This window comes from Aythya ferina (assembly GCF_964211825.1).
Source record: "Aythya ferina genome assembly, chromosome: 1".
Taxonomy (NCBI): domain Eukaryota; kingdom Metazoa; phylum Chordata; class Aves; order Anseriformes; family Anatidae; genus Aythya; species Aythya ferina.
The window spans coordinates 150,919,161-150,940,274 of record NC_140296.1 but is presented as its reverse complement, the minus strand read 5'-3'; the positions used below and the strand labels follow the sequence as shown (position 1 = coordinate 150,940,274).

The 21,114-nt window shown below is 39.1% G+C and overlaps 1 protein-coding gene across 5 annotated transcripts in view; it reads left to right on the top strand.

Annotated features, from left to right (window-relative positions):
• Positions 1-21,114, top strand: part of LARGE1 (LARGE xylosyl- and glucuronyltransferase 1) — a 283,589-nt gene that overhangs the window by 136,833 nt on the left and 125,642 nt on the right. For all 5 annotated transcript variants that reach the window (XM_084524041.1, XM_084524043.1, XM_084524044.1 and 2 more), the window contains 2 exons: positions 4,917-4,999; positions 15,578-15,701. In XM_084524041.1, the coding sequence (XP_084380167.1) occupies positions 4,917-4,999; positions 15,578-15,701 (207 nt within the window). The remainder of the gene's footprint in view (positions 1-4,916; positions 5,000-15,577; positions 15,702-21,114) is intronic.

The following is a 21,114-nucleotide window of genomic DNA, read 5'->3' as shown; positions in this document are numbered from 1 at the left end:
AGCATTGTGCTCGAGGCAATAGTTATATAAAATACAAAACCTCCCTTTATTTGCCTTTCCCCTATCTCACTGCACACTATTTTGAGAACAAAATAGCTTTTTTTTTTTTTCTTAAAAAAAATTCACTCAGTAATTCAGTAATAGGAATGGAAGTTAAAATTAAACTTCCTTATTATCAAGTTTGCCAGAGGTCTCATCGTTTATCCTATTACTGTAGATTCTGATTCCATTTTTGTGCAAGAGTGGTATCTTGACTCCATTCACCCTCTGTTTTCAGTGTTTCAGAGGAGTAAACTAAATCTTTTTAAGCCTCTGACCCTGGAATATATTACAGTAAGAGTCAGTGAATTGGGTAGAGACCAGGAAGAGACTGGGGCTCTGGTGGAGACAAGGAAAGCTAGGGATGGATTGTTTATTCACTAAGGCAGTTCTTTGAGATTTACTGAAGCTAACATTTCAGAATTTAATTTTAGATGGTCTTTAGTGATGATAAAAACATTTGAAAATGCAGTTACAATGAATGAACATTAAATCTGTGATAAAGCTTGATCTGTGCAATTGTGATCTATATCAAACAATTGTGGATTTGTTGTATTCCAGCCAACATTTCCTACTCTCCTACTTTGCAGGAGATGTTACAGAATTCTGATATTATAAAATTGAATAAGCATTATACTGCAGAACAAGATCAGAGTTCCAACCAAATACCTTCTACCTGGAGAGAGCAGATCCCTGTCCCCCAACAATTTTAGCACGTTGTGGATATGTAAATGTAGTCTTTATTCAGTCATAGGCACAAATAGCAGCCTTCATAAGATATAATGCTGATGGAAGCTAACAGAATTACACGACTTTCTTATGATGTCACATCAGTAGTTTTCCAGCTTGTGTTTCCATAAACTGGGCATTTAATTTGAATTAAGTGTGCATTTATAAATATTTTAGAGAGAGTATATTAGAAAATGGTTAATTAGCAATATAGCATTTAGTAGGTTGGCAGAACACTTACAAACATGTGCAGCATTTTTACAGGAATATTTGTGTTGTTATTATTCTCAACAGTATTGCTCAGTAGTGTTGAGCATGCAGTGCTCCAGAGACACAACGAAAAGACACGCACAAACTTAAGACCTATAAAAACACAGGAAAGGCAGATGTTACATGCCTCAGGGAAGCATTCATAGCATATTTACATGCTTATAACATGCTTTTAATACTGCTTAATCACATTCAAAAATTATTTATGAAGAGCTAAACAACTGTAGTGGAATGCCTGGCTAGCACTACTGGAAAATTACTGATGTATGAAATGCTTCACCAAAGACTATTTTTAGCTATAGAAACTAATTAGACTTTATTAAAATCAGTATTTCACCATTCCAAAAAGTTGCCTCCAGGAGGAAAAAAGTAACATCTGTTTATCTAGGTACTTTATACTCCTCATCAGCATGGGATCTAAGGCCCAGTTCTTCACGTGGTCTTAGATAGTTTCTTCTCATAAATATCACTCCAGAATGGGCTTATATTAAATACTACTTTCAAAAACAGTTTTTACTTGTCTGTAGCAGCTAAAGCATTAACTTCTAAACCATGTCAGCATGCACCTTGGTTTCATTTTAAACTTCCTTTCCTAAAGAAGCTTAAATTAAATGCCTTTTCAGTACATGGTTTAAGCACTCCTGAAACTGTTTTAAATCAAAAATAGATATCTTTGTGTCTCTGATCCACAACCTATAAGAAGAACAGTGTGGTGGTTAACTTCTTCAGTGTTTTGATTACCTATCCATATCTCCGTGTGTAAGTGAATATAAGAAAAGTGAATTAGAAAAACAAACAAAAAACAAACAAAAAACAAACAAACAACAAACAAACAAACAAACAAACAAACAAAAAAACAGAAATAATTCAAAAGTTTGGTAAGAATTACCATCATTTAAACTTTTGTTCCAGTGAGTTCCATTTTCTAAAAGCAGCTTCAATAAAACACCTGTGTTTAGACTTCTTGTAGCATATACTAGTAATGAACATGTCCATCATGCAACTCAAAAAGAGCATTGTAGGAGTATGGACACTTTCAAGGAGCTCAGTTTAGTCTTGCAATGACTTCTGAATATCCAGACTGGAGATGTGTAACTGTAATTATCACCAATCCCAAACAGTGAGGAGCAACTGTAGCACGCAGAGCTTTGGTGTGGATGTTTGGAGGGACATGTTGAACCAAGCAGACAGGCTGCTGCATTGGCTTCACTCCTGAGGTTATGCAAATCACAGTGGCCCATTTGGGTGAGATCAGATATAGTCCTCTAGCCAGCTGCTGAAGGAAAATGAGGAATTTCAGAGAGCTGGGAAGGTGCTGACCAATTTCATGATCTGAGAGCAGATGCTCACAGTAGTATACTCAGGAGAATGCAAGTTCTTTGAAGTGCTTCCTTCTTCCAACCACTAGTGCCCTGTCTCCTCAGGATAAGGCTACAGACAGCTGCTCTCCTTCTGAACATGTATTTGGGACAAGCATGAAAAAAAAAAAAAAAAAAGAAATCAGGCCTTTTTCATTAGGAAGCAAACACCTACAGACAGATTGTTTTATTGACCTCATGTTGACTTATCAATTTTCCCATCGATTCTGTTTAACAGTTAAACAAGGGGGTGGAGGGAGTGAACAATAGTCTTGCAGCATACTGCAGGCAAAAACTCTGAAAAAAAAAAAAGAAGGGACTGGGTTTCTATTCTCTTTTAGGATTATTTTTCTTTCCTGTGGCTGATGGAAGGCAGGAATGGAAGTGATAAATAGTATCAAACACCACAGAGAATCTGAGCAGAAGATGTATGGATTCCTGTGTCTGAACAGAAGGATATTCAGCAGAGCAGCAAGTGCTGTCTTCTCACCGCTCCCTGTTTCAATCGGCATGCAAGACAATGACACCAACTAAACTAAAACACACCAAGGGATGTCTACTCTTAATTTTGAAACAAACTGATTTAGGAAAAGGAGAACAGATGTGGGCGAGTCCCTGACAGAATTAACTCTCTGATTTTGGGAGGAGTTGTAGGGTGGAGGGAGAGGCTGTGAAGAGAGTGTTTTTGGCAAATAGAGGTAGCACAAAATGATCGTGACAGTGCTATTCCATCAAACCCCATCAAATATTTGTGTCTGGTGCAGTGTCTTCAGGTGAAGTGTTTAAAGCAGGCATGAGAGCATTCTCAGTTAATTTGATTTATATTGGCATTGAAGGCAAGGATCCTCGGTCTTCCAAGAGCCTGAGAAAGGCTAGGTGGCAGCCAGAGAGGATTCAGGGCATGCAGTGTTAGCAAATCAGTGCAGCCACAGGAACCCATGCCCATAAGCATCGTACAAACCACTGCTATAAAAAGTCATTAATAAAAGCAGCCTCTGTTCTCCCCTGTCAGTATCACAAGAGAGAAACCCTTTTGCAAAGTGCTGAGAACGCTCAACTCCCATTGACATTAACACAAATTTAAATTGCCAAATACCTCACAGCACTGTTGTCGAAATGCACCGCAGTGTTATTTTCTTTCTCCTACCTTTGTGGACAGACGGTTGCCTTAGTCATTCCCGTCCCCTAAAAACCTCAGATCTTCCCAGCTTGTGGGACACAGTGGGCCTGGAGGCACCTGCAATATCTGTGTGGGGGCTACACAATGGCAGGGTGATGTGGCCATTGTATGATTCAAATTGTGCCCTGTACCAGGCAATGCTAATGGCTGGGGATATGGGCTCTTTAGCCATGCCCAACACATGCCACCTCCTGCGTAAATCTGCTTCTGTTACAAGCCAGGCTTTGGGAATGTATGACTATGTGAGAAGGCAAAATTCCTTATTTGTTCTCTGCATAGTGGGCTTTCTGTGGAAAATGAGAGCTGTGCGTGTGACAGACCAGCTAACCAAGCTTCAAATGGAAGCCAAATGAGGCTTCCCTGCAGTTTCACAGCTGTGTCCCTGATCGCAGCTCTATGCGGCTGGCATAGTGAACTCTCCTTGATTTCTATGACCACTAACAAACAGAAAAGTATGGAAGCTGGGTCAAAATCTGCTAAGATTTTCTTTTGTTGCCAGGGAATAGCGATGGCTAATTTTAAAACCACAGAAGAGTAACTTAGCAGCATTTTGCAATTTATTACTTACTGCCTTAATTGTAATGACTAGTAGCACTTTTTCAATTTTCCCTTTCCTCTTGAACAGATGCGTAAACCTCTGCCTCAGACTAAAAGGGCGGTAGGGAGAAGGGACAGAGTAAGTGAATATTTACCAAGGCGGTAGCATGGGGAGGGTAGTGGGATTGTACTTCACATTAATGCCGCCTAGTACAGACCATGCTGCTGGTCATAAGCAGAGAGGTGACCCTGTGCCTTTGCAATTAGTGTCCTATCTTATCACTGGGGCACACCCAGCCCAGGGCAAAAAGGTTGTCTCGCTTGTCCATCAGAGCTTGCTCACCCTCTCAGTAATAGCTATCCTTAGGATGGAAATAATGCGGATTTTCTACAAGCGTATCTGCTAACTATCAGACATATTTTTAAACTTCGGTTCAGAAGGTTAAACAGTGTCTGCATGTTTGCATACTCAGATTTTTGTGTGCTGCTAAATGGATGTGTGTGTGTGTGTGTACACGTGCACACACATATGCTCTTAGCTAATAAACGCAATTCTGTTCAGACATCTGATGTAATTTAGGGACAGTAATGACTTTGGAATGATGATGGTGTTATAACTCAATTAAGATGTTTTTAACAAACTGCCTCAAGTGGGCTGCAAACAGCTGCAAAACACCCACTCAAATCTTTTAACAATCGCCGCACTAAATAATAGCACTGTCATGTATGTGCTCTCCTTAATAAGCGATAGAACACAGGAGCAAGCTTTAATTTTTGTTCTTTTTGTTCTTCTTCTCCCACAGACTATCCACGTCGCCATTGTTTGTGCAGGGTACAATGCCAGTCGGGATGTTGTCACACTCGTCAAGTCTGTCTTATTTCACAGGTAAAGGTAGCTTTCTTTTTTTATATGTTGTATATCTGATTATGGCTAAATAAGCTCTTGTTACATTTGATCTCTTATTCAATAGAAAATCAGATTCCCTTTCCTGTCTGCCTTTTCTTTGGAAAGAAAAAAAAGCATGAAATCTATGACCACCATAAATAGATTCACTCATATAAATATTTCTACAGTAAATTCAAGGGATCAGAAATCTACTTGTTTCCCTTTCTTGTTGCATTGCAGGAATCGATACCATATCTGAACTGTAAAGCATTTGCACACGCCTAAATGCTGGAAAATAATAGTAATAACAGCTTTGTATTCATTTAGCGTACTTTTGTTACCAGTTTATGGCACAGGTGTAGATAATAATTTGAAAGCCATACATATAAGTACACACCAGTTTCTTCTGTATTCCAGCTTCCTAATTAGACACTTGTTTTTCAATGTAAATCTGTTACTATAGTCTATATTATTTCACCAAAGTCAGATTATTTATTGTGGCCTTGGAGGAGCTACTGGCAGCCCCCCAGAAGGCTTTGCAACTTGTTTTTAGCACATAGAGCACAGTTACATCCCAAAATGTAGAGGCATCAATGTCCAATGAAGATAAAATAGCCAATTCTCTTAATAAACAGCAGCTCCAGAAAAAGTGAAATGACGTTAAACTCTATGTGGGCATATCTGTATATCCCTTGTACACTTTAGTCAGTGTTGCAGAAGATGGATTGAAATGGGGAAGTGAGAGACTAGTCAAACTGTTTAACTCAAACAGGACACATAAATTAATAAAGTGTGCTTAGTATATGAAGAGTTTACTAAGGAGGTAGTTTGTTTCAAACACTGTTTCATATTGAATGATATTTTATACCAGGGAGGAAGAATCTTGTTCATGTCATGCTAATATCTTCTTACACCTGTAGTGGAGCATTCCAGTCCCCCACCTTGCTCTTCTGATCCCTGCTGGAACACTCTGAGTAATCACTCCCTTACCATGTGTTTAGTGCACCATTTTAACATTACCCATTTCTGGTAACCTTCCACAGAGAATGTAAATGCTTACCTTTTAAGTGTGGTAAAGGACTCCATTTTGAGAAGACTTTAGAATTCTGTATGTTTCCAAAGGTGCTGTAAATAATAGGAATGTCATAGCTCAAAGGTTTAGGCAGTCTGCTTTTGTGTTACTTACAGGAAATTCCTCTGTTTTATCACTCAGCTAAACAATTAAACTTATAAACAATCTGCCATAAGTGGTATGGGAAATATATTTAAATAAAACAATGAAAACAGAACAAAGAGAAGTAACATTGGTATTATTGAGTCTGGTGGAGTCTGCCCTTGTCAAGAACACAATTACTGTTTGGCTAGCAGTACTACTCATCTCAAAGGATTTGTCTAGCTCAGCAGAAGAGTTGAAGTTCAGTATAGCTAATGAAACTTCAGTAGAGTTACAACTTTCAAGATAACCTATCTCACTTGTTTGCTCAAAATATACTGAAAGACAAATCTGAGTGCATTCCTACCCAGAACTAGTTTTTCTCAATGGGTGTTAAATGGCCCACTTGGAAGGAAAGATGTTCTCAGAGAAGAAATACAGCTTCTTTGACAATTCTTCCTGATCTTCTAGAAAATGCAGGCAAATGATTAGACTTCTGTTGATGCTGTGGCTACATAGCAGAGGACCATGCCTCAGAAAGTCTCCTTTCTTGTGTCTCTTTCTTTGAAGTGGCGAAGAGGACTGGAGAATAAACAACAAACGAACAACAAACTCAGCTGAAAATTGCTTTTAAGTGTAAATGAATATTCCTTGCATTGGTTGCCATGTGCAAACAGTGTTATCCTGGAGACTGGTATTCATTTGAAAGGTTACCGTGACTAGAGAGTTTTACTTTAGTTGCTAGGATCTGTTTAATTGTAGGAAAGGAAGATGGAGACAGGTCATGATACTGCATTAGGAGGAATGAGTTAGGAGAGTCCGAGGCTTTTAGTTCAGATGGTGGGATCTTCATGACATCAATAGCAGATTCACCATCTGACTCGAAGGTCATCAGTGAAAAGAGGCATGGAAATGTCTCTTTTTCTAACCGTAAAATTTGTAGCAGGGAATTTGCCCTACTTGGCATTGTCCAATAAAACAAGGAGAATAGGTATTTGAAAGAACTGTATTTCCACTGGCACAGAAGTTTGCTTGTTCTATCCTGTAAACTAAAGTTAGGCTACTAGTCCTTTGCCTATAGGATCACCACATTTAATTTTAGATATAGTTTTGCAAGAACAGAACAAAAACACTTCTAAACATATTGTCAAAGAGATTTTTTTTCCCTTGTTCAGAGTTTCTGGTTATCAGGGTTTGACAGAACCTGATGTGGCAGGTGCAGAATTTGCCTGTAAGAAGAGAGATAGGGAGAGTATTGCAGAACTGAAAGATGCTCGTGTAGCAAACACAGCTGTTGTTACGGGCAGGCACAGTGTGGGTTCTCCTTGGGCAGCTGAACCACTGCACCTCAGTCCTGCTCTGCAACACCCTGAATGCACTCCAGTGATTAAGCAACTGGCCCCTCAGAGCAACGACACTTCATCTCCTTTTCCTGCTGCCCTTCATTTGGTATCCGTTGTAAGAACACTGATTGCAGTGAATCTGTCGGGGATTCACAGAGATGTCCTGCCTGCTCTTATTGGCATTTCCTTCCAGTTTACTATTTAAAGCATGTTTTAACTGAGTATCTCTGTATTTTAATACAAGAAGGGATGCCTCAATTCCCTGCTTCCGTAGGGAATCCCTACTCCTGTAGTGCAGAAATTCCGAGAAAAGGGAGCCATGTCAGTGTAATCATCCCTCCCCTGCGTACTAACGTATTTGTTGCAGCCCCAGCTTTGAGCTAGAGTGCTAGATAGAGAGACACAAGACAGCAGGGGTGCTGGGTCATTAAGAATAAAAACTACAGGAGTTTCTGTAGACAGACTGTGCTGTCTACTCTCTACCATGAATGTACAGCAAATCCTGCATATTGAACATTTCAGCTCTCCCCAGGTCTTCCTCTGCCAGGTCTAAAAAGGCAAGTTTCTGATTCTAGTCATACCATATATATCATGAGACATAGGCAAACTATTTGTTCAAGCCATTTGGGAAACTATAACTGTCTTTGAGTTCCAGAGAGTGGGAAGAGGAGGGGGAAGGGGCAGTATGGTTAATTCCCTATAAGAACACCGTCGTTCAAAAATGCATTTCGCTCCCAGTGGAAAAGGAGCTTGATGCCAGTTTTGTCTTCAGAAAACGTATGTTCAAGCCACAAAATCCCAGCAGCTTTTAACACCCAGTTTGACATAACTGACAGTCTGTTCTCATGGGGGCACTCAGCAGAACTGCGATAGTGCAGAGTTTGCAGACTCTGATAAATATGCATTGGCACTGCCGCACAGAGGGAGGCATGTAGAATGAGCGCTTAGTCCTAGTCTGCAACTTTCCTGCTTACCTCTCTGGGGCATCTAGTTCCTAATTATGACGGATTTTATAAATCTGCTGCAAGGGTGAAAAATACTCTCTCTCAGCCAGTTTAACACAGCCAAGCTCTTATCAATATTTTCTAAGTGCAACGTAAGTTTAGTTTTTCCGAAGCAAAAGACTAAACACTACTAAAGATGTTGGGTCAGCTGGGCAAAATGTAATGGAAATGCTTTGGGAATGTATTTAGTTTTCAAATGTGATGCAGTGTCCTGTGGCTAATAACTCTCCTTGAAAATTCTGCAGCTGCTGGTACAAGTTACAGTGGTCCTTTTCAATGTTTTACTTAATTTCTGAAAAATGTAAAGCTTAGAGTGTCACGGAAACAGCCCAGAGGTTATAGTTTCACATTGCAAAGATCATTGCCGTCTCTACTTAGGTAATTCTTAACTTCACTAAGAGCTGGAATTATTTTAAATGTACTCTTATCTTTTCCAAAGACATGCTAAACACCATGTTTCATTTGGGAACAAAGAAAGGCCAAAATTACACAACATGTTGCTGGCAGCTAGGTCAGCCAGAGGATCTGTAAGAAATTACCTTCTCTTCTGTCTCAGTTAATACTGCCTTGCCAATGAACTCCCTTGGATATAGACATCTGTGTGTGTCAGCAGAGTGTTTTTCTCCTCTCCTCTCCTCTCCTCTCCTCTCCTCTCCTCTCCTCTCCTCTCCTCTCCTCTCCTCTCCTCTCCTCTCCTCTCCTCTCCTCTCCTCTCCTCTCCTCTCCTCTCCTCTCCTCTCCTCTCCTCTCCTCTCCTCTCCTCTCCTCTCCTCTCCTCTCCTCTCCTCTCCTCTCCTCTCCTCTCCTCTCCTCTCCTCTCCTCTCCCTTTCCCCTAGCCCCTTCCCCTTTGCGTTTCCCTTCCCTTAACATTTTCCTCCGTTCTCAAAACTCACACCTCAATGGAGATGTGAGCTCATAGTATAACATCAGATACTTCTCAAAGTAGCCCTTAAGAAGGCTGCCTACAACTTTGAAGTAAAGCATATGTCTAAGTATTTTTATTATTAGGACTTTAAACTGTGTTATAAATAGCTGCAAGAATAATAATCTGTGTTTTTTGTTTTTTTTTTCTTAGAACAAGTAGAGTAAGATAAACCAAAAGAAAATCTAAATTAAATAAAAAAGATGACATATAATTTCCAAGTAAGAGTCACAAGTCAACACCGGCTGGTAATTAAAGCTTATGTAATCTAATGACTGTATTCCATGGAGACCACTTTGCCTTAATGGAGTTAATCTGAGAATCTAAAACCTTTGTCATCATTTCCCACTTTTCTAACACGTCAGTCTATTTTATGGGAGATTTTTCTGGCAAAAACTGTAATGTATGCACTGTTTTCTCTGATGCATGTAAATGCATCAAAAATACATGTTTCATTTTATATTTCTAGCTGTCCTAACAATGGAGGAATAATGGAGAAAGCAATGTTTAAAGAAATCTGTCCATGAAATCTCTTATTAATTTCCAAAGTGATTCCTGTAAGTTAACACAAAACAAGACAATCCATAAATGAGGCAGCTCATGCATCTTAAGATCTCTCCAATAGTTTGGGGAGCATTTTAATCAATACTGGATGTGAAAGGGCTTGAAAAATCTTTAATGATTTCCACATTGAAATTCTTCCCATATGGATCGTCATATGGGCATTAGAAAAAAAAATAAAAAAAAAATCCCAAGCTGCCTTTTATAATTTCTGTTTGAAGTTCTTGTAACCATTTGTTACAGATATAAAAGGTATTACCTTGTTGTGCTTCTCTTAATAAAGTATAGGTTTTGGAAATAAACCCCCTGGGCTACTGGCCTTTTTATATTCTTAGAAAAAAAAAAATCCTCTGTTACAGAAAGAGACCATACAACCAAGCAGCTGCTTTTTGAATTGCTAACAATTGAGCTATGGAATAATACAGAAGGGAAGAGTGAGTCTTGGTTCACTACTCCCTTTTTCAATGATAGGTTTTTGTATTTAATTCTGTGGCACTGGCTATTCTAAAAGAATGGTCCACAATGCTTGAGCAAGCAGATCAAAACTGTGATGAGGAACGAGAAGTTTTAAAATATAAAAATAAGACATCGTGAGATATATATATATATATGGAAATGAGTATCTCAGGATAGGTTCCTAAAGGTCCTGATTTTTAAAGTTATTGAATTATTTTCATTTTACTAAATGTTATAGGACCTCAGCAATTCTGAAAATAAAAGCATTCTTTTAAGCTCCTATATTTAGGTATAACTGCCTGTATTTAAGCATCCATGCTTGAAAATGTTGGGCAGAATCTCTTTTCATTCACTTTTGAAGAAAGCAATTTAGGTAAAGAAATGTGAGCTGTTCATATGTAGTTTACACTACCAGGTAGTATTCTGGCCTTAAGGTAAGCAGAAATAATTTAATATACGAGGATTTACAGTTCTCTAAGTAGAGCAATTAAAACCTTGGGTTTCCACTTGCAGGGAAATACCCATATTTTTAAAGATCTTTCTTCTGCATTAAGCATTTTCCATGTACCAGAAACAGCGAAAGGTTGTATTTGGTAAAAATTCAGATATTTATACTCTCTGAGATCAAAGAGATTAAGTGATGTCTGGATATTGAGGAGAAACTCCCTGGTCATTTCTGTATCTGTTTCTATAGTGAGGAAACTGGAAAACTGGGAGATCAGAGCTGAAGGGCTGTCTGCTCTGAAAGCCAGGATACTGGAAACCTTGAATTCCGAGCATACAAATATACATGTAAACTGAGAATTTTTTAAAACCTAATAATTTTGTAGCAGAAATGTATCAAAAATGCCACATATTGACCTATAGTATTCAATTGCTGTCACCATTCACAGTATAGTGCTTTATAGCAGTACAAGATAAAACCAGCTTCTACTGTGTGTGATTTTTTTGTTTTCATGACATGCCCGGTGGAGAATGAGTTGTATGGTATATATCATATTTAGCTGTGCTTTGAGTTGGTCAGCAAAGGGAAAGGCAAAGGAAGTTCAGCTCACATTGTGAGTGAGAGAAGAGGACGTTTGTGTTGGTCATTACTCATTCTGAGACTTCATTCCAGGTTCTCTCCAATCCAAGAAAGAAGTCCCAAGTTTCAGGGAAATGGAAGGAAACCATTGGGTCATCCCTTTAACTGCCCTGCCATTGCAGGAAACCACAGCATAAAAGTCCTTTCCATAACTTGATCTACCTTCACAGCAGTTTCTTTAACTACAGCATCATATTTATGCAACTCATCATATGAGTTGCATATTTTTATGCAACTCAGTTTCCTCTAGCAAACCTCAGTGTCTTCATCTGCTCATTAAACTTCTTCAACAGGCATACCACCTTCCCTTGTACCCAAGCAATGGACTCTCGAGCTTTTTTTTGAGAGACTTGGTTATCTCCCCCTTCTTTTCCCAATCTTCTTAAACTGTAGCTGCTAAATGCATGTACCTCTCCATATGGCTATCTCTTAACTAGTCGTAGGAGCAATACTGTTTAATTTCACTTTTATAAACCTTGTATACCAAAATGTCTCTGTCCTGGAAAAAAGACCTATCCAAAGAAGGAAATAGCTTTCAGTAGCACCAAATGGTATAGCAAAACATCTAAGGCTAATGAAATGTATCTTTCAGCGAAGTCCTTCTTGATTCCCATGATTGTCACTGGTGATTCAATCAAGTTGGCAAATAATTAAGAGGAAAGATAGCATTCTCATATCTCTTGAGAAAAATTTCTCATCTTATAGACTCTCTTCTGTATCTTTTACAATGGATGATGATTGATCTTCAAGCTTCTGCACTTGTTTCATAAACACTTTGAAGCAATCCATTTCTTTTTGGGCTTTGCAAATGCAGACCCCAGAACAGGTAAAAGATGTCATCTGTGTGTATGCTAGTATGGTTACCTTCAGAAGATCTTGCACATTTCAGCCTGTGCTCTGTTGCCTTCTAGCACCACAAACCTCAAACCACCCTTTTCACATAACTAAAATCTCATCTGGAATAAAATTTTCTGTGGCTGATGCACATACAGTTGTAGATGTCAGCAGGTCACTATTCTGTTTTGGGGATACATTTCTGTAAGTGATAATCCTCTGCTTTGCCTCTGACACATACTTTCCTTCCAGCTGAATCTTTACCATGAGGCTAACGACTTGAAAGAGTTTTCTGTGTCAGAGTACAACGACTCCTTTCTTCTTTTTCCCAGTAGGAGCTGAACTAAAGAAAATGTCACCCACTTGTTCCCATTTAAGTTTCATACAGTCTAGGTCATTCAGATAAGTGTAAACTGCTACTGAACATCTGAGCATCTTTGTATCGGATTTTTTCTTTTCAAGTAGTGTGTTTTATCTTCAAATATTTTATACCAATTCCATTTAACTAAATGACGGTTTGAAAGAAGATGTAGCTTTCTTGTTTTTTAACTGATTTTACTCTTCTGGTTCTACTTTGCAATATATAGATAAATGACCCTGGAAAAAAAAAAAAAAAAAGAAGCAAGATTACTGAAGAACACCAGCTGGGAAATAGTCCTACCAGATACCAGACTCAGCCCCTGCTAAGCAGACGGACCTGTATAGAATGTGTGTGTTGACAGTCTATGCCTCTTTGCCTTGAAATACTGCATTGCCAATACCTAGATCCACTGATTTTGCACCTTTGTTTCTCTTGACCTTTTCTCTGCTAATGAAATACATTTCCTGATCACTGCTATTTCCTGATTTTTTCTTGGCAAGGTGCCTGGTTACTGCGGAATCTGCATGAGCCAGGATGTGGTCTTCTCTCCTGCTGGGCTGGTGAAGCAGATATAATTGCTGTGATCCCTTTGGCTTGGTAATGGGACCCTCCACAGCTGGCAACCTACAACTTTTCCCTTTCCCCTGCTTACTGCAGGGCACACAGGAGATTAAAAGACCTTTGTCCTTTTGGAAAGCATGTTGTGGCTTAGTGTTTTGGATATTTTTAAACTCAGATCAGTCATGGGTTTATTCTGCCATCATGATTAACTCATATATAAGGCTTCTTACCAGCCCTTTTTCTGCTTCTCCTATAAGCATATAATTTGATCCACAGTCCCCTTGAAACCAATAGAACAGCTTCACTGAGATTACTGGATATTTGGTTGGATTTTATGTGCACTATTTCTAATGCTGCAAAATCCAGCCATACATTGCTTATTACTACAGTCTCTTTTTTCTGCTGAGAGGTGTTATGATACTATGAACCATTATGTGTATTTTCAGGTTTTCTTGTGGACTTTGTCGAGTGAAAAACGATATTACTCATCAAAGCAGAGGAAAGTAGCATTAAAGAGAAAGGCACATATTCTTCATTAAGGCAGGAAATGGAGAAAGAAATAACCTTCATCTTTTGGATTAAGCCCAAAAGTATAATGGAAATGTGTTGGCCTGAACTAACATAGATTTCTTCACTTCTCATTCACACGGCAGAATGTAGTAGCATCAGTCATACTCCACCTTAACCAGCATCTGAAACGAAATGGTCCTCTTTTTTAGATGAAAAATATCATTTGACAAGTACACCCATTTACCTTTATAAATTTCACAGTAATGAGACTCCAATAGTCTGCCCTTGGGATCAAAGAAAGGTTGAACCAATCCTAAAGACTAAATGGACCATCTGTCATCTTGGTGGCTTTTGCAAACTCTGTCCTTCCCTGCTTACAGTGGAAGTTGCTAAGTTAGCGATAAACATGGACGACTACAAATCATGACTCACTTCCACTAGCAGGGTTTCATACTTCTACCACAGAAGCTGAGTAAAGATCAGATTGTTGCTTACTGTCCCTCAAAGAGAGAAGCAAGGTTAAGGAATTTAAACATGGTATTTGTAATGTCAACATTCAGATTACTGTAGAAAAGTCTGTATACTGTCAGACATTGCCAATCTTGTTGATACTGGCTTCACTCATCCTGGCTTTGAAGCTTTTCATGGAATCATGGAATGGTTTGTGTTGGAAGGGACCTTTAAATATTATCTAGTCCAACCTCCCTGTAAATCTCTCACTAGTTCAGGTTGCCCAAAGCCCTGTCCAATCTCATCTTGAACACTTCCAGGGATGGGGCATTCACAACTTCCCTGGCAACCTGTTCCAGTGTCTCACCACTCTCATGGTGAAGAATTTTTTCCTTATACCTTACGTAAATGTACCCTCTTTCAGTTAAAAACTATCAGCCCTTGTTATATCACTACAAGACCTTGCAAAACTCTCTCTCCATCTTTCTTATAAGCCCCCTTTAAGTATTGAAAAGCTTCAGTAAGATCTTCCCAGCTCCAGGCTGAACAACGCCTGATCTCTCAGCCTTTCTTAGTGGGAGTGGTGTTCTGATCATCTTTGTGACCCTCCTTTTGACTTAGGCGTAGTCCTGAAATTACAGAGATGAACCCAAACTAGTGTCTGAGAGTAATATATTTTCTTTGTTCCTGCTTTTCTTGAACCCTGTCACCCTTTTAGGAACAAGGACGTGGGGAAATTTGCAATTTCCAGTCTATTCATTATTCCAGTACCTAGAAGGCACTCACTTGAAACATGTGGTTTCATGTGGGACAGCTGTTGATACCCCAAGTTCGCTTTGTAGAAATGATGCATGTAAACTCAATAGTCTGGAACGTTATCTCATTCAGGTGATTATTTTTTCACCTTCCGCTCCACCCCTATTGCTCTACAGAAAACTATTTTTAACATAGAGATAAATTACCATGTTGACTTAGAACTGAAAGCAATCACTTTCACAACCCATGGCTCAAAGAGGGGTTAACTTGGCTTTCTTTTAAGGGTCTTGTAGTAGTAGGGATCAGATCCTCAGCTGTCATAAATCTTTACATTCCACTGAAGTCAAAGGAAGTGTATTTATTTACAACCACCCAAAAACTGATCCAGTATTTCTATTATTGTTCATTCAAATTGTAAGTGCCTCAGCATTTTGGCAACAGAGCAGTACTTCACCAGACATGATGTACGTTTTATCTTGCAACCTTAGACATGCATAAAACTTTGTAAGCTATGATGTTGTCCTTCTACAACAGAAATTACAAACCTTTGGACCAACATATTTTTCTCCCTTCTCATATCAGGCGAAACCCACTCCACTTTCACCTCATCGCGGATGCAATTGCCAAACAGATCCTCGCAACTCTGTTCCAGACGTGGATGGTCCCTGCTGTGCGCATAGACTTCTATGATGCAGATGAGCTCAAGGTAAAGACAAGCACAAATGTTACTCATGCACTTCTGGTTTCATGTCACCCTTTTCTATTCATCTGTCTGGACTGGGGATTGAAGGAGAATAGCATTAGTCCTGGCTAAAAATAACCCTAACCCACATGATTGTAATCTCAGTTGCACTTAACTAGAAGAGACTGATTTGCTAAAACCAGTGAAGTTTTTCTTCTAATGGTATATATTTTGTAGCAGCTTAGACTTTTACCTGCTCTCAAGAGGATTCTGTTTTTCTGGGTTGCATTGCATCTGACCACATTATGTTTTCCTAAGGATGCTTAGGAAACCAATGGAGGAATCACAAGTATCTTGTTTAATAAGCCCAAGTCTGTTATCAGAAACAATCAATCTCCTTGCATTTCTCAAGCATGGGTGTGTAACAATGTAAGTACATGTACTCTGAAGAGGTATCAATATTAAACTTTGAAATAACTACCCTTTTTTATCTGGATGCCCTTTCAAAAGAAATCACTGAAGAAAGCAGTGTTCCGATGGGGGAAAAAATGACTTACTCAAGGCATGAAGTAATTATCTTCTCACAGAGTTGAAAAGTTTAAATTAGATCACAGAGACACAGCACTGAGATTAAGCTACATGTTTTTTAGCTGTGGATGTAGACAGAAGAATTCAGATTTTAACATTTGGAGTGTGTGGCAATCATTTGTATGACTTACCAGACTGTTCTGAACTACGCCCCAAAACAAGTCAAAAAGAAAATTTAGAAAATTGCTATGCTAATTAGGGGGTAAATTCAAAGCACACCAAGTTGTAGAATCTTGAATACAAAATGTTACAGAAAGAGGTGGAAAAGGGAAAAATTATCCTGAAGTAAAATATTTTCTTTCTAGCTATTTTTATTTATTTATTGGTTCTTCCATATGAAGCTATATCAGGTATTAACCTAATTAGCTAGAGATCTCCCTTTTGTTCTTTATAGCTTCGTAGTAAGGAGGAGGTTTGTTCTTGTTAGTCTTGAACATATCTATATTACATGTACTTTTCTGTAAATTGTAGGAAATTACAGTACATAATTAGCCTCTCAGCGGGGCAAGACAAGCCTCTTAATGTTTTCCTTCTGGTCATTTGGGTATGGTCCAATCCAGCTAAGTAAATAATAACCAAGAGAGTTTACATCAGTGATCCCCAACTTACTGATTTATAGACAACAACATTGTGCAGATAAGATGCTGTAGAGTAAAGCCTTGTTTTGTGCCTTCCTCTTCACTTTAATTTTTGTGTGGCTGGCAACCTAAGGCAACACTGGACTGTCTTTCATATAATCCATAGGCTTTAGATTTGGAAACCACTTTCTTACTGGATGTGAGTAATGACACATAAATACAACTTTACTGGTCAACCATTCTTGCTCAGAGCATACTAAGCAATTTCCCTGAATTCAATACTCAAAAAACACTCTATAAAATAGTACACAGCATAGATGAATGTGATGGACAGCAGGATTTTTTTTTAAAAAAGGATTTTTAAAAATCCAGGAGTAATACTGGCTCATATCCAGATCATGCAGCAAGTTTTAGCAAAAAACTGTTTAAGGAGCTGTTTAAAGGCAGCTGTGGGAGCTCATCTCTTTTGTTTCCTACATAACCTCTAGAGAGGATTTAATGATTGTTTTGGGTTCATGTTTTTGACATGCACTCTTGGGAGCTACATTATGCAGTCCAGTGTTAGGAAAATGTAGAGCTTATTCTGGAATGTTCTACTTTTCTACCTTTCTCTGAAGTGATCTATGAATCCACTGTTGCAGTATATACCAAATCTCAGTTTGAAAGGCCCTCCATAGTGCTTTTTTAAACCTGTAATCAATACTAATTGCTGATGTTTAAGAGGTTTATACTGAACAATAGCTTGAGAAGTTTCTGCTTAGCTTTCATTCACCACTGTTTCATTGTTTTGGAGTACATTTTCACTGCTACAGAAAACATTTCATTTCATGTTTGTTTGTTTTTCTTCCCTTGGGTCAAGTATGAGCTTCCAGCCCCTTGCTTCCTAATGCAGCAGGAGCAGGGCATGTTAGCTTAAGCCCTTTAGTTCTAGGAAAAGTCCTGCTTCTGCTCAGCCAGTGGAAGGGAGCACATAATGTTAGATCCCCCATAAATAGTATGAATGCTTGTTTGCTTTCAAGTAGCTATTTTGAATTCAGGCAACACAATCCACTAGAGTATTAATTTTTTAAAAGGCAAAATTTGGAGACAGAAATATTTGGAAATGTTTCTTAACATCTGCAGCTCTTAAAGGCACACTGTTTAGTTTAGAGTAAGAACAACCAGTATCCTGAAGGAAAGTAGAGGAAATAAGGCTCTGTAGTAGTTGATGTTTCCTCTCAGGTTCTAGAGGAGAGCTGGATGCCTCATAGCAAGAAACGGAAGACAAGGTACCACTGAGTATCCCAGATTTTCTAGTGCTGGCAAACAAACATAGCACTTCGTATGCTGCCGTGAATTAACGATGTCAGATACTTCTTTTAAAATTTAGAGAAGACTTATTTTTCCTTTTTGCAAGATGACACAGCTGTTCATATTTATCCTGCAGCACATAAAGCCTACGTTCATTCTCTCCGTGGAGGTAGGTGCTGCCAAACTAACACCAGCCTACTTAAAAGGGGCATAAATCACAGGAGAACATACCCACAGTGATGTCTTTGAGGCACATGATAGGGGATGCAGCAGAAGAGGAGGAGACCTGGCTGTGGAGCTGAACCAAAGCAACAGCATTTCCAGGAGAATGGTCAGACACAGTTGAGATGGGAGCTAGGCAGATATATTTATTCCAAACTGTCATTTTTATGATTGTAACTGCAAGTTCTAGTAGGACTCTTGTAACCTCCTCCAAAATAATTTGGTGAGTCTTCTCATTGCCTTACCAGTAACCACAAGGGAGACCTGTGTTTAAAAGATCTTCCTCACCTCAGAAGCCATCTATATTGTGGACTGTACTGGCATTGCAACTGTCTCCCATTAACTGAACATGCTACCTGCAGTTAGTAATTAGCAGTAAGCATCCCTGAAGAGTGGAGAGCTGGTAATGACAACAGTAATAGAGACATTTCATAGCTGCTGCAGAGTTTGTGATTTTTCTACTCGGTATGGCCCACATGTGTAACACTTCCACATCCACATAGCCACATACGGCTCTGATTTCAAACTGGAAAGTGACTTGGCATTGTAGATTCGCTTTATATGCTCACATCAGCCCTGTCATTCAGCTTTGGTCCTAATGCAGTAGATGTAGCTGTTATAGCACTGCCTCTCACCAAATAACTAGAAATGGAAAATTATCTTCTTTGAACATTAAATAAAAGAAAAATATATACCTGTGAAACGTTGATCTAAAGGACCCATTACAGCTGTGGCTTGCAAATATTATGCTGCAGGTTATTGTATTTTTTCAGTTCAGTCTCACATGAAGAAAGTCCAGAGCTAACCATTAAAGATGTGCACACACTAGCACATAGCACTAGCACTTCATTATTTGATGTGGAATCTCATGCCAGTTCGTTCACATGGAAGTACAGGCATTAAACCCAATGTGATCAGTACTGGCCCAGAGCAGAAGGAGCAGCTGATAAAGCAGTACTGAGTATGTGATGTGTGGAATATAGATGAGGCAGGTTTGTTTTTCCAGATGTTGCCTGACAGACTGCTGACAACATCAGGTGAACTGAGGGAAGCAGAAGGTAGAAGGAGCAGTTGTCTGCTCTGCTGTGTGTGAATGTTGATTGCCCAGATAAATGTAGTCTCGCCATCACTGGTAAAGCAGAAAAGACACATCCTTTAAATAGTTGGGCTCACAAAAGGGCTGCAGTTGATCTGTGAACTGGAAGGTAGGGGTGTTGATTAGGTTTTTGCAACAGATGAATGTTTGATCTGAAAGCGAAATGTGAAAAGCTTTTCAGTTTTCTGCACATATGGACAATACTCCAACATTTATTGTTCCCAGATTGTACTGAGATTGTACAAATCTCAGTACAGATGCTGCCTTAGGTGATTTCATACCTGAAATGTTGGAGTAGTCCATAAATTCAATCACAGCAAGATGCATGATCCAGAGAGGAAATTCAAGCTGGAATAATGTGTGGAATAAGTATTACCTAACTTAAGGCATTTACTTAAGCATGAAATGAGTTGTGTCTTAGAAGTTCCATTTTCTTGCCATCTGAACTGTGAAGGTCAGATGTTGACATCGTTTGGTCAGACAGAGAGGCAAAGACTTCATTTAAGTATGAAAAATAATTATTTAATTGTAAAAGTAGTGTCGCTGGATCTCAAGGCTGTCTGTGTGCATACCCAGTCCACTTAAGTTGTTTATTCCTCTGGTGGTCCAGGAACTCTTGGGTATCACCTGCACAGATGAGATAATGGGCTGGTTTGAGATAGCAGACCAAACTGAAACTAGTCAATTGACTGAACTGCTGGCCATCTGCAAAAGTATTTGACAGATTGTAACCGGAGCTCTCCCAGTGGGAATTTCTGACAGTTCTTGAGATTCCCCAGGCAGTCCCTGCTGTGCCTACACCAATTTGTGTGCTTAAATGTGTTGATTAACATCCTGGATGGAGAATCTGGTGGTCTCAGAGATTCTCAGGCAGTTCCTGTTGGAAAATTCATCAATTGTACAAGGGTAAAAAGCTTGTAATTATTCAATCAAAACAGTTCCTACATGTATAAAAATGATCATGTAGGACAGCGATCTTTTGTACATACTTTAGATAGTTAGGAAATGTTTTGTATGTAGGTTAAGGTGATCTATAGTGATGGATCAGGCATGTGCAGGAGTGGTCATGTAGGACAACAGCTGGATTATAAAAATTGGACAGAACAGTGTTTGTTAGGGAGTCTCACCCAATCCAACTAAGATACAACTGCAATGCCCCTTAAAGTGGAGCTCCCGACACTGTCCAAATAGCAGCCAAGTGTCCTGTTTGAGAAACTGGATTGTCCATGAAAGAGTTACCCTAAGCCAATATCCCAATAACAAGTTAGCTTTTTTTTTAACATATGCTCTGTTCATAGCGTCTGTGCAACAAATGACACCAAAAGCAAATCAAATACCGTGACATTTTTTGTTACCAGGAAAGCTTTTCCAATGAATGATAGCACTGGTGGGGCTGCACATATCATACATTGCCATAGATCAATTTTGGAAATGTGTTCAAGAAAGCACTTCCTACAGAACTTCAGATACCACCTGCTGAACATAGGCGCTAAGGACTTGACTGACAATTGGGAGGATGTGAGATATCTGATGAACAGGTTATTAGTTTAGTGTCAGTCACATCAACTACAGAGGCAACAGCAATGATAACAGCGTTGAGAAAGCCTTGAATAACAAAACTGGCCAGCAGCCTCCTGTGTCCCACCATTTTCCTTGTCAGGCA